Source organism: Tympanuchus pallidicinctus, unplaced genomic scaffold (genome assembly GCF_026119805.1).
Source record: "Tympanuchus pallidicinctus isolate F22 unplaced genomic scaffold, pur_lepc_1.0 scaffold8, whole genome shotgun sequence".
Classification (NCBI taxonomy): domain Eukaryota; kingdom Metazoa; phylum Chordata; class Aves; order Galliformes; family Phasianidae; genus Tympanuchus; species Tympanuchus pallidicinctus.
Window position 1 is genome coordinate 7,712,982 of NW_026294802.1, and position 16,420 is coordinate 7,729,401.

The 16,420-nt window shown below is 44.3% G+C and overlaps 1 protein-coding gene across 5 annotated transcripts in view; it reads left to right on the top strand.

Moving 5' to 3' along the window:
• The window catches only part of DENND2A (DENN domain containing 2A), a 55,950-nt gene that overhangs the window by 19,997 nt on the left and 19,533 nt on the right, over positions 1-16,420 (top strand). For 4 of the 5 annotated variants that reach the window (XM_052667335.1, XM_052667337.1, XM_052667339.1 and 1 more), the window contains 10 exons: positions 368-1,579; positions 3,111-3,238; positions 6,428-6,549; positions 9,497-9,694; positions 10,462-10,555; positions 11,781-11,831; positions 14,308-14,495; positions 15,209-15,318; positions 15,535-15,604; positions 16,242-16,319. In XM_052667335.1, the coding sequence (XP_052523295.1) occupies positions 368-1,579; positions 3,111-3,238; positions 6,428-6,549; positions 9,497-9,694; positions 10,462-10,555; positions 11,781-11,831; positions 14,308-14,495; positions 15,209-15,318; positions 15,535-15,604; positions 16,242-16,319 (2,251 nt within the window). The remainder of the gene's footprint in view (positions 1-367; positions 1,580-3,110; positions 3,239-6,427; positions 6,550-9,496; positions 9,695-10,461; positions 10,556-11,780; positions 11,832-14,307; positions 14,496-15,208; positions 15,319-15,534; positions 15,605-16,241; positions 16,320-16,420) is intronic. The other variant, XM_052667336.1, reaches the window with a different exon arrangement.

Here is a 16,420-nt window from a genome sequence, read left to right on the forward strand (position 1 = left end):
TTGTGTTTATTTGCAGTGGACCTGCTTAATGCCTTGAAGCTGTACAAAACTGCTGCACTTCTAAACACAAAATTCTGTTGAACTTCTCATTGGTATCAACATGTCTGTTGTACAGAAATTACTATCTGCCACCTACTTCTGCCACAGAGAAAGATTTCATTTCACTAGTCATAATGAGAGGAACATTGTGTTTTGGTTAAGACCATTTCCATGGCATTCTCTCCCACAAGTCTGTTTCTCAGGGGCTCAGTGTGAGCATCCTGTCCTGTTACTAGATTTGAAAGTAGAATTTGTGGAGCTGATGGGCTGACTAAAAGGGTGAACAATGGCAGTGAATGTCTCTTCTCTTTTTGTCTTTGGTGTATAGGATCAAACTTGCAGATAAAAACAGTACAGCGGCTGTGAAGGAATTAGGAAGACTTCTGTGTGGATCTTCAAGTGAGAGATGTTCTGAAGGTGCCTCTGTCACCCTGAGTGTAACACCTGAAGCTGAACCAGTTTCTTGCGTGGTGAAGAACCCTCTGGGAGCCTTGGAGAACTTGATGCTCGATCCAAGGCTAGACTGCTTTCAGCAGAACATGCTGAGTCCCAAAATGATCATCAGTGACCCATCTGTGGATCTGAACGTTAAAGAAAACAGTAGAATTGTCAGGAAACAAATAGGAGGTACTCAAAGTACACGGACCCCTGGAAAAATTGGCTTGAGGAATAAGTCCTTCAGCATCAAGGACAAAATTTCAGAGTGGGAAGGAAAAAAGGAAATGCAGTCTGCTCCTCGTCGAGAGGAGGAGCAAGGAACTAAAGAGGAGCACAAGATACCATGTGTAGTTGAGAAGACAAGTGGAGAAGCACTGACATCTCGGAAAGTGGAGACCAAGAGACTTATGAATTGGGAGCTGGAGTGCAAAGGGGCAGGCAAAGAGAATGAGCGGAAGGCAGGAACTCCGAAAGGCATGGGACAAGGAGCACAGCGGAAAGGGGAAACAGAGAAGGATGAGGAAGTGCAGTCCAGCCTTGGAAAGTGCAAAGAAGTGAAAGGTGGGAAGTGGGAGGTCCAGAAGGAGAATCTTTCAGTGCTTAGTCAGGTCAAGAAGCTGGAGCAGGCTTTGAAGGATGGCTCAGCAGAGCTGCAGCCACAGTTGCCTGGTACTTATTACTCCCCACAGTGCTTGCAGGAGAAGGCAGCACAAGGACACGCTGCTTCAGAGGGCCATGAGAGCATATGTGGGACTGAGCTCAACAAAAGGCTTCTTCGTTTGGACTCTGAAATCAGCGAGCCAATTTTTGGGACTCTAGAAGAGGTAAGAACTTCTCATGTGAAATCCAAGGACTGCACTACAGAAAATGTGTACACAGAACCAGGGGTGCCAGAGAAGAAACCTTTCATCAACCCACTGCCAAAGCCCCGGCGGACTTTCAAACATGAGGGGGAAGAGGACTGGGTGCCAGCAGCTAGGAATAAAAGAAACTTGCCTCCTCTGCCATCCATTCCTCCCCCTCCTCTCCCCTCCTCTCCTCCTCCATCAGCTGTCAGCAGGAGGCTTTGGAGCGGGAAGCACAAGAACAACGCTGACCACAGGTAATTGGGCTGTGTTTCACAAAGGTGTTGGTCTTAATGGTGGAGTACCCCCCCCACTTCCTGTATCTCATTGGAAGAGCTGCATCTTCCTTGGTCACACACAATCCTCAGTAAATGAGAGCCTTGCTTGCCATGATCTGCACTAAGTTACGTAAAGTTGGAGCACAGCCCTGCCAAAAAGGACTTGGGGATACTGGTGGGAGGTGAGCTGGACATGAGCCAGCAACGTGCCCTTGCAGCCCAAAAATACCAGCCATATCCTCGGCTGCATCAAAAGCAGTGTGGCTAGCAGGGTGAGGGAGGTGATCCTGTCCCTTTTCTCTGCAGTGGTGAGATTGCTGTGTCCAGGTTTGGAGTCTTCTGTATAGGAGAGACATAGATCTGTGGAGTGATCTAGAGGAAGGCCACAAAAATGGTCCAGGGAATGGAACACCTCTCCTACAAGGACAGGCTGAGAGAGCTGGAGTTCAGCATGGAGAGAAGAGAAGGCTCCAGGGACACTGGAGAGTGGACTTTCAGTATCTGGAGGGGAACTACAGGAAAGAAGGAGACAGAGTCTTTATCAGGAGCTTCTGTGTTGAGGCAAGGAGAAATGGTCTCAAATTAAAAAGGGAGGTTTAGATTGCATTTAAGGAAAAAGTTTTCACAATTAGGGTTGTGAAGCACTAGAACAGGTTGTCTAGAGAGGTGGTGGAAGCTCTGTCCTTGGAGACACTCAAGGTCAGGCTGGAGGGGCTCTGAGCAACCTGATCTGGTTGTGTCCCTGTTCATTGCAGAGAAGTTGGACTAGATGGCATTTAAAATCCCTTCCAACTCTAAGGATTCTCTGATTCTGCGGTATCTCTGAGAACTTTGAGCAGTCAGTATAACTTCATGGGGTAATTGTGAAGAGATATGTCATGGTAGATTGGGCTTTAAGGTCACTGCATTACGTTGCTTAGCCTTCGAGCCCAAGATTGAGGGGGTTGTGTTATTTTTGTGTGTTTTGTTTTGTTTTTAGCAAGAACTGTGATTGTAAAATTAATACAGCTGATCTGGAAGCAGCCCTGGGATGATAATCTCTAGACTCTTCCACAACATTTTCACTGTTAATAGTAAACTTACTCTTCTAACTGAATCTACTGTGTATGTATTTTCCTGGAACGCTTTCTTGTCTTTTATCTCTACCCTCGTGATTGTAGCACATTTTTGAGGCAAGGAGAATAGAAAACACAGCTGCATGAAATGTCACATCACAATTCCTGTTTTGGGTGCCGGAAGGAAACTGAAACTCTCCAGGTTCATCAGTGAAGGACTCGTTAGTTTTTATCCTTTTTAGCACCCAACAGTTGAGTGCTGCTATCCTGTACTGCTGAGAGACCTGATTTTGGGAGGCCCTTATGACTGGTGAGGGTGGAAACTCCCGTGCCCTAAATGGGACCTGTCATGGCCTAAGGTTCTGTGTAGTGTTGTGAGTGAATTACAAAATGCTTTCATTTGGCTGTAAAAGCTGCATCACTCTCTGTTCCTTTCCTCTCCCATCAACGTGCAGGAAGTCGTACGAGTTTGAAGACTTGCTGCAGTCGTCATCAGAGAATGGAAGGGTGGATTGGTACGCGCAGACCAAGCTGGCCCTCACACGCACTTTATCAGAGGAGAACGTCTATGAAGACATACTGGGTAGGAGCTTTGGCCAGGGAGGGATTTGACTGCGAGCACTGAATAACACAGAGGACTTGTGGTCAACAGCCCCGCGTTGGTGGTGCTGATTGAAGTTTGTTTGTTATGCACGTGCAAAGCAGATTTACGCAGATCATAGTTTACACGATTTAATGGCGTAGTTATAAGAAAAACGTACCAAATATTTCAGAATTCATCGGCTTCAAAGATGAACCTGAGGCATGTGGGGACCAGCTTTTAGTTTTTGCTGGTGTCTGTCCTCTGTCTTCTTTGCATCCTGTGGACAAGCTCTCACTCCTCTGGTTTGTGCTTTGTTGTGAGTTCGTCACTGATGAACTGCATGGTAGGTCACTGAACACAGGACATAGAATAGAAGCACCCCTCTTGAAAAAGCCTTCGTAAGTTTTTGTAGCTGTAGGCTGGGTTGTGTAAGGCTCTTGGCTGAGTTTAGCTGTGTAGGAATAGAGTAGCTACATCAGCTCTGACCATGCAGCTGTTACCTACAGAGGTGGTCTGTGCTGTTCAGCAGGGGAGGCAGCTGCACTTTTGCAGGAGCAATCAGAGCATTATTATTTTGATACTAATAAAATCTCATCGTATTTGATTAGAAGGATCTCTGAAAGGAATGCTGTTCCTTTGGGACTGTTTGCAGAAAGGGCGATGCCAAATGGAAAGCTCTTTTGTGAAGCTAAGTGGCCATTTGTCTTTATCTTCCCTCTATTTGAGGGCCAAAGATCCAGGGGATGTCTGAACAGCTGGTATTTTTTTCATGTGTGTGTTTTAGGGCGTGATGGGAGGTCTCAGAAATCACTATGTAGCTGTCACCTTGTCAGCTGGAATAACAAGGATAGCATTACCGGGTGGCTGTGTATGCAAATCCATCCATCCGAACACAAGCACACCCATGTGCCCCAAGCTTGCAGAGAACTTCAGTACCAGGCTGAAATTCCTTTCCCCTCCTGCTTTTCAGTTGCAAAGATTAGAAGAAAACAAAGTTACAGACAATTGTCAGCTAATGGGGCATGATTTGTTTTGTTTTGTTTTGTTTGTTTTATTGCTGCACATTTAGGCTTTGCCCAAAGTGTGTGATCTTTAATTGGTTCCTGCAATCCTGGTTGGTCTTCCCATGGGAGCTTGGGAAAAGAGATGGACGGGGCAACTCCAAAAAAGCCAGTTTTGTTCTTCACAAGACCACGGGTGGGCAGAGTCCACAGAATAAAAACAACACATGAAAACCACACCAGTGGAGGAGTAATGGGGACTGCTGATAGCCCAGAGAGGTGGTGGATGCCCCATCCTTGGAAACACTCAAGGTCAGACTAGACAGGGCTCTGAGCACCCTGATCTAGCTGTAGGTGCTCCTGTTTATTGCAGGGCATTTGAGCTAGATGACCTTTAAAGGTCTGTTCCAACTCAGATGATTCTATGATTCTTTGTTAACTGTGTGCATCCATGGGGCATGCAAGCACACATGCACATCCCGTAGACATCTGCATGACTTTCAGCAGGGTTCAGCTGCTGCTGGGAGATCTGTTGCCCTTTCCAGAAAGTCACACAGATTCTTTTCATAAGCATCTTTTTACCTGTTTGCCATTGCTTATGTGGAATACTGGAAGCTGTACTGGGCAGATGAATATCAAGGTTTGTGTGTCAAAAAGAGGTAAAACTGGACATGTTGGCAAGCAGTTTGAGGATGAAGTTGGCAGCAGAACATAACCTCATTCTTCTTTCTCCAGTCCACCCAATATGTGACTACTGAAATACATCCTCAGCTGTGAAGTGTGCCACTGGATTTAAAAGGTGGAACCACTTCCAGGGACCACAGCATTTATGCAGAAAAAATGTTAGCACAGACTTACTTTGCCAGCATCACACAGATTTACCTTTTCCTTCTTGGTGAATTCAGGCCCACCACTGCAGAGTAATTATCCCAAAGCAGCAGACAGAAGTCAGTGTTGAAAAGGCTTGGGTTTCTGTCCTTGTCTGAAAACTTCAGTTGCACTCCCTTCCTGGCAGGGCAATCAGGTTAGAGCACACCAAATTGACAGATCCTGGAGCCATCCACAGCCATCCACAGCTCTTGCTCCCAGGTGCCTGCAGTATCTCTGGCCTCCAGTCTTAGCTCTCAATCAAGCATTACATGAATGCAGCAGAAAGGCAGTTGCTTTGCCCAGCTGTCCACTGGGATTCATGAAAAGGTGCTGGTGAAAAGAGAAGTCTCATAACCAGTTGCCTGCACTCGAAGGTGCTTGGACTGAGACTTTGTCATTGTTCTTTTAGGACGCTCAGTTGAAGATACCACAACCTGCTTTTTCAGAATGGTATACTTTTCTTTGAAGATGCTTATGTTAGTGTTTTCCACACTGCTGAAGATCAGGGTGTAAGAAGCTCATTATATTTAATCTTGGGTATTTAAAACTCAAACTGGTCACATACCTCAAGAACAGGACACCTCTGGGTGGTCATTCAAGCTTAAGTTTTTGAGAGGCTCGCATGTAAGGATGGACCAGATCTTACTTCAGATGGCCTTTTTATTCCTCCTTTTCTTTCTCTCTCTTTTTAAAGAGAGCATCCTGGCTTTGGATGGCCTGGATTAGGTGAATCCTTTCCTCTTTCTAAAGTGGGGTTTGTGGGAACTGAGGCATTCATGAATGGCAAATGTGTTCAAAAGCCTGTATTGTGTGCCAGTCATCCATGCTGCGGCAGTCAGCCCAAGAGCAGTGCTGGCTCCACTTAAATGATGACTAGAGGTCTCTCTAAATGTGGGATTGAAATGGAAAGGGGTCTCTTACGCTAGCTTTTGGCTGACAGCTTCATTCAGAAATAATTTTAAGCAGAAGACTGGAAAGATGGAACTATAATTATGGACCGCTGTGCATGAGAAACTCACAGCTCCTCTGAAGAGGAGGAAATGAACTTAAGGACTTGCTGCATCTTTTCCATCTGTAGTTTCTGTGATATGTTCCTATGGCTGAATACAACAGTGTCAGGGTTTGGACACTGTCCAGTGAGCAGCTGGACTTCTGGGGCTGTGGAGAGAATGAAGCAATGGCAGGAATGCTTGAGAACAGGTCTTTATGTCTGATGTGGGAGGTGAGAGAAGTCCAGCAGATCCCCAAACAGATTTTTATGGCAAACCTCAAGGATTTTCTGCACTTACAGTCTCTTGTTTGTGGCTTTTTACTGCAGATCCACCATCTAAGGAAAACCCTTATGAAGACATTGAGACCAACAGCCGCTGTTTAGGGAAGAAATGTGTCCTGACCTTCCCAGCATCCCCCACTTCTTCAGTACCTGGCACTCCCACTAAGGTACTTTGTTTCAGGTGGCCACCTCTCTTGCTCCAGAGGTCTTTGGGTGAAATCTTGTTTCTGTGTGGAATGGTGGAGTCTTGCCTCTGACTTTTATAGTAGGATTTGCTGCCTTTTTGTCTTTACCACTGATAAGAGTATGATGTAATAGAAAAGGATGTGTTGCCCTTTAGCAAAGCAGAAACAACATTCCTTCACACAAGTGTTTTTTTGGCTTTCATTTTTTTTCGCACCTGGGCTCCTTCCCCTGGTACTTTGCATCTGCCATGCACTAAGGAGCAATTGGCTTGAAAAGGACTGAATTATTTGTTGTTACACTGGAATTTTATACAGCTGCAATCCAAGACTGATGTAATAAAAGGATGGGAAGAAATCCTCTTCTCAATCCAATTTGTATACAAATGTGTGTCCCCAGAAATTTTTTTCTGTGTCACTGTCCTCTGAGCGATTTTGCAACTGTGCAGCTAGAAAAGAGCAACAGTTTGTGTATGCAAAGAGTACAGCAGTGACAGCTTGTGACTTCAGCCCCTCACCTCTGGGAACCTGTCTCCAGATTGTTAATGAATTCAGAGTGACAGTGAACTAAGATCTCTGCTTTCCTCAGGACAAATGAGTTCAGGAGCAACAGATACAAAATGGGAATCCAGAAATGGGCATGTTCATATCATGAGGTTGTTTGGATTTGGGAATTATCTCTGAATCCATAGAAAAATCCCAATACATTTTCTAGTGAGTGTTGTACCTCACTGGCAGAAGGGCTACATTGGCAGGGATGGGAGTGAAAATGATCTGCTGTGTCTTTGCCTTATACCTGTACTGGGACGAAAGTTCAGTACTAAATTTGTTCCAGATACTAAACAATGAGAGAAGAATCTAGTACAGGAAAGCTCCTCCTTCCCTCCTTCACAGAGTGTGTTTTAGTGCTTGGGTAATCAAGCCCTGTGGTTGTCTTGGCTCTGTGTCTGTGGACAGTATGAGTCTGTTCATGCTGATGCCAAGATACCTCTGCAGACCTTTCCTTTGGGATGCCACTTCTGATCTCTGCTTGATGGGATGGGTTGCTGGTAACTAATGCAATACTAGTCCTGGGCTTAGGGAGCCCGTCCTAAAAGGATGTCCCTGCTAGCAGCACAGCTTACAGACAGATGCCACTTTTCTCCTTGACAGTGAAACCAAATGGAGAGGCAAAGTATGAGTCTGCACATCATGCTCAGATCTCATCAAGGCCAGTCCTAAGCTGGATTGAGTGCTTCCTGTTCCCTATTTAGATTGTCCAAGCCTGGAACAGAAGGGGCAGCCTGATGGCAGAAATAATGTTGGCAACAACTGGGTACATTGCAGCTAGTAGGGATATAACCCCTCAGCCCCGACTGAAGGTTTTTCCCATGCTCTCCAAGTTGCAGCTATTATTGGCTATTTGTTGGCTATTTGTTAGCCAACATTTTGAGAAGTCAGTGCAGTATTTCTGGATGTGCTCCTCTTTTCCAACCAGCTTAACCAGCAACTGAAGTTTTCCTTGATAACTTAATGCTTCCAAATGAAAATTGTCCTGCAGTTATGAATCCATTCTCGTTGTACTAGTTAAGTCTAGAGCAACGTGAGTCTGTACAGGAGTGTTGGAATGAAGTTATTTTCTGTCAGACAGCTTTGCAATCGCTTGTGTACCTATTTCCCACCCATACTGTGTAAGTGGTGCTGCAGTGTTACTCAGGAATGTCTTTCACCCTAAATATGTTTCCCAGCAGGACAGTTACTGAAGAACTGAATGGAAGTAATTATGTTGCACTATGATGCTTTGACATCCCAAAGCTGTGATTTGCATCAGTCAGAGCAGAAGTATTGCTGCTCTCTTGGCAATGATCTGGCTTGCAACTGCAGTATGAATCACACTGGAGAGCGTGCCCAGGATGGAGTCTGGACAGATTTCAGTAGTGGTTTATATCACTAGTGCAGGATGAGATTGCTCAGTGCAAAGATTCTTCCAAGAGTCATTTTCATGTGTGACTTTTCTGTGGGTGGTATGCCTTTTTGTGAGTGTTCTGCAAACCATTCAGAGACACCTGAGCTAGCCTGAATGAATGTGTCAGGCTGGCTAGTAAGTCTGCTGGGTATATTTGTTGAAATAGACAGACCATTATGCTACCTCAGATAGTGCTGGACTGACTTGATGAGAATAAGCTTAGATACCTCTCACCTTTACTTCCCAGTTCCATGTTGGGGTAAGCTTTGATGTATACAGTGCCTGAAAAAAGCATGACTTAAACTTACCATAACCACTGGGAAATTAGAAGACAAAAAAAATTTCTTACTGAGCATTATTTCTCGTGAGAATTAGTTTGTCCTCCTTTGTCTGGAGCTGAGCTTTCTGCTTTTCTGTGCTGTTTTTGGTCAGGGACTTTCAACTTCAGTATGGTACTGGAATATCTACTGCTACGCTCCCACTGAACTTGCTGCTGGGATTAGGGGGAAACCAATTTCCCTAATTGTCCATCAGGACTTTTGTTGCATCATCCTGAAATATTTAATTCTCCATCCTGACAGAGACAGAATATTCAGCCACAGTGGCCATGCTTTTCATCTAGCCTCGCTACTCCTCTCTTCCTCCTGACCATCTGCTCCTTAGCCCATACGCTTGTGGCTGTCCTGTTGTGTACCAGCCTCTGGATTGCACACTAGAGTAAGGTTTCTTGACCAGGTTCTGAGACTGTGTTATGTTCTGGAATGAACATGGGATGATTAAATTGCTGTCCAGATAGTCATGGCCTAGCCTAGCAGCTGGACGAATTCCTTGTGTGTGCAGGAATCTCTGAGCATTCTCAGAAGTTAGGCAATTCTGGCAACTGAGTGGTGTGGACTCCCCGCCGGATTTACTACTGTGACATTGTTAGCAATGAAGCAAAGGTACATGAAGTGCTGTGTTCAGTCATTCCTCCTCTTCTGTTTCCAGTTGCTCTCCAAGCCCACTTTTTTTAGACAAAACTCAGAGCGGCGGAGTTTCAAACTGCCAGACATAAGGAAACTGAGCCGTGATGGAACCGGGTCACCATCCAAAATCAGCCCTCCTTCAACTCCCAGCAGTCCAGATGACACCTTCTTCTCCTTGGGAGATCCTCAGAATGGCAAGAGGAGAAGGAAGATTCCCAAGGTAAATCTTGGTCTTTCTCTCTTTTGCTAGTTTCTTCAAGCTGGAATGCAAGTATGAAAGAGTTTTCTTCAGTTTCCAGTGTGATACCCTTGCATTACAGCCATTGTCCTTGCAGGTGATTTGACTTGTGTTTAATTTCCTTTCTGTCTGAAGGGGAAGGTGTACAAACATCTCTGCAAGTTTTGAAGAATGTATTTTTTCATCTTGCCAAATCATGAGATATGTGAAAATCTGGCATTTGATCGTGACGAAGGGCATTTTCTGGAGTGACATCTCCTAGTTTGTCTTTGGGTACAGCATGACTCTGTTTCAATCTGATTTTGTTTCAGAACTGTCAGGAATTGTATTCAATCTAAATGAGGCTTGGCAGCAGGCCTTCTTTTGAATATTCCAAAAGCACAGTTATAAAAACAAAGTTGTGTGTCATAGTCTTTGCAGGACAAGCAGAGACTAACAGCATCTACGTGTGGTGATTTTTTTCCTGAACCCATAGTTTTCATGCTGGGGAAAAAGGGACATGTTTGTTTATCCTTTTTGTTTCCTGGTTGCCAGATCTGTATCCATATTTGCACGTATGATTTTTGAGTTACTCTGTAGGTTACTGTGCAAGGCAGATGCTGATAACCACTGATTCTGGGGCATCCAGTGAAGTGTTACAGTACAGCCGGGACTGGGAAGTGAAACACTTTTCCTGAAATTCTAACATTCTTTCTTGCCTGGGGAGGAAAATAACCTTTTGTTTGTTTGTTTGTGTTTTTGATGAGCAGCTTGTGTTGAAAATCAATGCCATTTATGAGGCACGGAGGGGAAAGAAACGTGTCAAGAGGTTATCACAATCTACAGAGAGCAATTCAGGAAAAGGTAAAGGAACTTTGACTCCTTACATATTAAAGACTTTTTGAGAACTTGCCATTGAGTTTAGGCTGACTTGATGTGTCATGTGATGTTTTTTTAATGCTTCTTCCAGTCCTTGCTAGGACTTCCACCCCTTCTTTTGGAAAGATAAAGATTGTTCTGCTGCCCAGGGGCCTTTAATGACAAGGCACTCTTTTGTTTTCTTCTGCTTCATTTTCTTTTCCTGGCTTTATGTGATAACCTCCTAGGTCATACCAGAAATGTTTCCACTTTTTGCTATTTATTTCTGAAACTGGCAATAAGCTTTGGAGAAGGATTTTCTGTCCAAAGAGTCTTGATTTGTTGAGATCAAAATATTTTGTGGGAATGTGTCACTTTAATGAACTGTGCAATAGAAGATAGTGGATTTTGAAGCAGTTCTACTTTTTTCAACATTCCAGTAAGTAAATAGACTCAGTTGGGAATCACGGTTTCTAGATTCTGGACCGTAGAACCATCTCCATTATCTCAAGACTGAGATTTCCAGCCTCTCACTGTCAATCAGTAGCTCACCACAATTGTTCAGGTACTTCAAAGCAATTACTTTTAAACATCTAATCTCTGCAAAACTATAAATTATATTGTTCCAGCACAGTTTTGGTTTTTTTACACACTGTAATTTCTAGTAAAAGGTGGCTTACAACTGTGTTTCTTTCCCACAATTACTTGTTACTGCTTATCCTGTCCTATTTATAAAGTGGATGAGTGTGTGTGTGTAGGTGAACTTCAAGGGAAGCATCCCAGACTGGTCTTTCCATTTTTTTTATACTCTGCTCTGAAGCACCGACACAAACAGGCTGTTGGACAATATAGGCCTTGAGTCTCATTCATTCTGGCAATTGTTGGGTTTTTTGTTTATTTCTACTGTTCATCCCACATGCTACTGCATATTAATCAGTGTTTTGCCCTTGTGTTGGAAAGACTGTTCTGGCATTTTATTCTTTATGTAACTCTAATGGCTGTGCAAAATGGATTTTGTTGCTTTTTTTTTTGGTTCCCCAGATGAATGAATGGGAAAATACTGAAGGCGGTGAGTTAAACGTGTATGTGTCCCTGAAAAGTTAGAGGCACTTGAGATTTGTGCTGTCTTCCCCCTGAGGTTGTTAGATCCAGCTTTCTCGTGTCAGTGATAGGAAATGCACTGTTATAAATAGTCTTCACTTACTTTGTCTTCCCCTTTCTTATTTTCTAGTTACAGATGAAAATAGTGAATCAGACAGTGATACTGAAGAGAAGCTGAAAGGTAAGGCAAATGTGTGAAGAGAACAAATGCCTCCTGATAAGCTCTCCTCTGCATTCTTGGGTCAAGATCTTTCCTCTGTGTTCCAGCTTTGGAGAAAGAGCTTCTTTCTACTCAGAACACAGTAAGAGAACAAAGATCTGAAAACTGCAGGAGAAAACACAAGAGTAAAGGGCTATAGAAGTCCAGAATAAATGTCTGTTCCAATTTGCTGCAAAGCTCTTTGCACTATCATAGCAGATGGTTTATATGCTGTGAAAATAAAATGAGGTTTTTCTCATTTGGTGCACAGGCACCAACGTGTGAACAAGCTGACAGAGGCAGTATGGCAGTGGGACAGGGTGTTCAGTAGCCCCACTGCAAATTGATTAAGGGAGAAAACCCGCTGGCCAGACTGGCTAGCTAGGAAAGTGGAATTGCACTATGTGATTTATTGCTATAAGTAAACTCTTCTGCATCGGCTAAATTGGGGTTAAGTGCTGCATTCCTTGTTTCGCTGCAGTAGAGCTTGTATATTGTGTACTGATCTCCATAATGCTTTTGAATCTTCTTGCACTATAATTAGCCTTGTAACGTGCTGGTAGCATTACATTCTCTTGGGAATTTATGAAGCAAATTAAAAATCTTGATGGAGTTGGAATGCAAAACTGAATTTCGTTCAGGATCCAAAGTTTCCTGATTTACACACGCACCTAATTGAGGTAATAGATCAGTTCTTAATCTGAAAAGGGGGATAAGCAGCAGTTCTCACTCCATGTCAGCTGTAGTGTCTTTGCTTAGGAGAGCTCATCCTTTCCCTCTTTCAGTTTGTTAGAACAGAAACCTCAGTCCGAGAGGGTTGGATTTGGCTGTGATCACCACTCCTTTCTTTTCAAATCTGTAGGCTGTGCTTAACAGACCAAACACACCAGCCACTTACCACTGCTTACTAAGTCCCTGTACGTCAGCTGAGACCCAGTAAATCATCAGGCAGCGGTTGTGAGACTGCACATCAGAGCCATAAGTACCGACCCTTGGGAAGGAAAAACATTTAAAGACGAGCTCTGCCACGATGACAGCAGTACAATCCCCGTATCTTTAGTAGGTTGCACAGAATATAAACAATGCAGAGCCTAAGTGAGCTTTTCAGAAGCACTCAGCATTGCTGTGGCAGTGCTTGTTTTGAAGTCCCTGGTAAAAGAGAGACCATTTCTGAAAGCTTTTGAAGAGTTACAGCCTTAAAGCAAATCACCTAACAGCTGATGAGAGAAAGGAGTCGGAGCCATCTTTCCGTGCTGTAACTGTCCAGGGACTGTGTCACTCTCTGATTTAAGAGGCACCTCAAGATTGCTTTGAGTTGTATTGTCTGGAATAGTCCATGAGCGGCACAGCTTTACCAGACGAAAGGTCAGGAGTCTGGACTGAATATATACTCTCTCCCAAGCAGATGTGCTGTGTATGTGGAGTTTCTGCAGTATCCCTATGGTCGTTGTTTCTGTAAAAAATGTTGCTTTGCCACCCACATTAGCAAAAAGCACATGTGTGAGAATGTGCTGGAGCCTCTGGCTGTAGTTAATTCTTTCTTTCTTTTGTAGTAGGACTAAAGGAGACTCACGGAGATTTAATTTGGATACAACTGTAAAATGAAGCAGGGGGATGGTCTTAGGGAATCTCATCTGGTCTCTTCTCAGCAGGCAGCTTTTCATTACTTTCTATGCTGGAATGTTTATTGTCCCACAGCTCAGATGTGTTGCAGTTACAGCTTGCTTGGCTGTTTCTCTTGTTTTCCCATTGTCTTGGGAGAACTTGTAGAAATGCGGCCCTGAGAGATCAGGCAGAGATGAGCCAGCCCTTTTCATTTGCACTTCCCTTGTTTTTGCTGTTGGCTTGCAGCCCAGCCCGTGTTAACAAACCTGGGAGTCCCAAGCATTGCTGAGCCACTGGAACCATAGCCGTAGCCTGATCCAAGTACCGTGGAGGTTGCTACCCACAGTTTTCGTAGAGTCGTATCATAGAATCATAGAATGGCCTGGCTTGAAAAGGACCTTAAAGATCATCTAGTTTCAACCCCCCTGCTATGTGCAAGGTCACCAACCACCAGACTAGCTGCCCAGAGCCACATCCAGCCTGGCCTTGAATGTCCCCACGGCTTTCTGAGCCATCTGACTGTCGCCTTCAGACAGTGCATACATGACTGTGAGGAGGAGTGCCCAGGTATTACTGTTACACTGTTTCCTATGTAGATCTCAGTTTGGGTTGTCTTCAGCTGTAAAACGGTCTGTGAAATACTTCTGCTGCCAGAGATCTTCTATGTGATGGTACTAAGAAGATCATGTCCCCATCCCTGCCAGTATTCACAGGGACTTCCACAAGGTTCCCTCCTCTTGCTCAGCCACTAACAAAATAAACGCAGTGAGGTAGTTTTAAGTCTGCAAAGTACTGTTGGTGCTCTGTGCAAAGCACTAGACAAAATGACAGTCTCTACTCTTCATTGTCGTAGCTCACAGCCAGCGCCTTGTCCACGTGAAGTCTCGCCTGAAGCAAACGCCGCGGTATCAAACCTTGGAACGGGACTTGATTGAGTATCAAGAGAGGCAGCTGTTTGAGTACTTCGTCGTGGTGTCACTGCACAAGAAGCAGGCTGGAGCTGCCTACGTCCCTGAGGTTACCCAGCAGTTCCCTCTGAAGGTGTGGTGCCTGTCAGGAAGCTCTGGGTAGCATGTCTCAGAGTGCATGGTGCACCGCACAGCTGGAGAACCACAGCATTTCTGTTGGTCACATGTTGAATTAGTAACCCCTCTGCTGTGGCACGGTAACATGGAAGGTAGAGGGGCTGCAGTAGCCTCTTGAGAATTGTCATGACATTCAACATGCTGTTGAAAGAGCTGCTGAGTCAGATCTTTTGCTGCTTTTGGCTATGACTTTTATGTAGCTATTACTTTCTCCTCATTTTATTTTTTTCTTTAAGGAAGAATGATGCTTGGGAGATGATCTGTTCTTAAAGGGAAGGCACATATTTTGCCAGTAGTCTAGCTGAAAATACGGAATGAGAAATAAGAGAAACAGAGAGCCACTGTGACAGCATGTTTGTAAAGATGATGTACCCAGAATTTCCCTAGACTTCATGTATCTGGTCCCTTGCTGGAACACGTGTCCCAGATTGAAGTCACAGTTGAGCAGGGGCAGGTGCTGCAGACACAGAACTTGGTGGAATTGAGGGTACAGAGTTACTTTAAGATATCTAAAGATTAGGTGAGCCAGAATCACAGAAATTTTAATATCTTCCAGGCAGAAGCTTAGCCTCTGTCATCACCTCTTCATTTGTCACAGGAAAAATATTTGAAGTCATTCCATCCCCACATGACTAATTGGAAACATTCCTTCTCTCTGTTCTCAACTAGCTTGAGCGCTCATTCAAATTCATGCGCGAGGCAGAAGATCAGTTGAAAGCTATTCCCCAGTTTTGCTTTCCTGATGCAAAGGACTGGGCCCCCATCCATCAGTTTGCCAGGTAAAAGTACTGTACTTTGTATCCTGACTCATGAGAAATGGATTTATGTATTGAGCTAATTAAATGTGAGAGCCGTTGTGGTAGAAGGTTTGGCAGAGCCCTGAGAGGGCGTATTGGAAATGCAAAAAGATTGTGGGTTGAATGAATTCATCTCTGTGTCAGAGAGTTTCTGTGTGGGTGACGAGTACCATCTTATTCTGGTTTCTCTTTCTGCAGTGAGACATTCTCATTTGTACTGACCGGGGAAGATGGAAGCAGGCGTTTTGGATACTGTAGGAGGCTGCTGGTAATTATCTCTTCTTTTTCATCTAGCAGAACAGATGCAACCTTCTGTGAAGCTGATACCACTGTCACCTGTTGTGGAAAGTAGAAAGCTGCTGCCCTTCTCTTTAGTGTAGAAAGGGCGGCAACAGAACAACTTCGTTCTGTTCTGCTCTTCTCAGTGCCAAGGTCTCTCACTAAATGTCATTCTACACTCCAGATGTAGTACTTTTGTCCTTTCCTTGCACCAATGCTTAACACTATGATCATAGACTGTTGTTTTTTTTTACCACTAAACTGAAGACAGAGTTTCTCTCCCCTAGGTTTAGATAGCTAGTGAACAGTTGTCTAGAACAGTACTGGTCCTGCAAGCTCAGAGTTGTCCCTGTGGAGCAACTTACCCTGTCTTGGTCACTTAGGTAGGTCTGGATCATACCATGGATGTGCCCGTTTCTCCCCTGTTTATAATTTATAGACTGCCAGTGTTTAGAGCCAGACTTAAGATATTGTCATCTGCAGCACTCTGTCAAACATGTGCTGGTTTCTGAGCCAGTCAGTGAGCTGCAGAACTAAGAGACCAGGTGCTCTGTCTCTGCAGTAGCTACGACTCTGATGTTTTCTTCTTGTTTTCTGTGTGTGTGTATTTGTGTTTGTCTTGAAAGCCCAGTGGGAAAGGGAAGCGCCTCCCAGAAGTTTACTGCATTGTTAGTCGCCTTGGATGCTTCAATCTCTTTTCTAAGGTGAGTGGGGAATTTTTGCAGTAGGGCAAGAAGGACCCAAAAATGACGTCCATGCCAAAAGAATGGAAATCAGGGAAGCTGATGGCTGGAGAAACACTAAA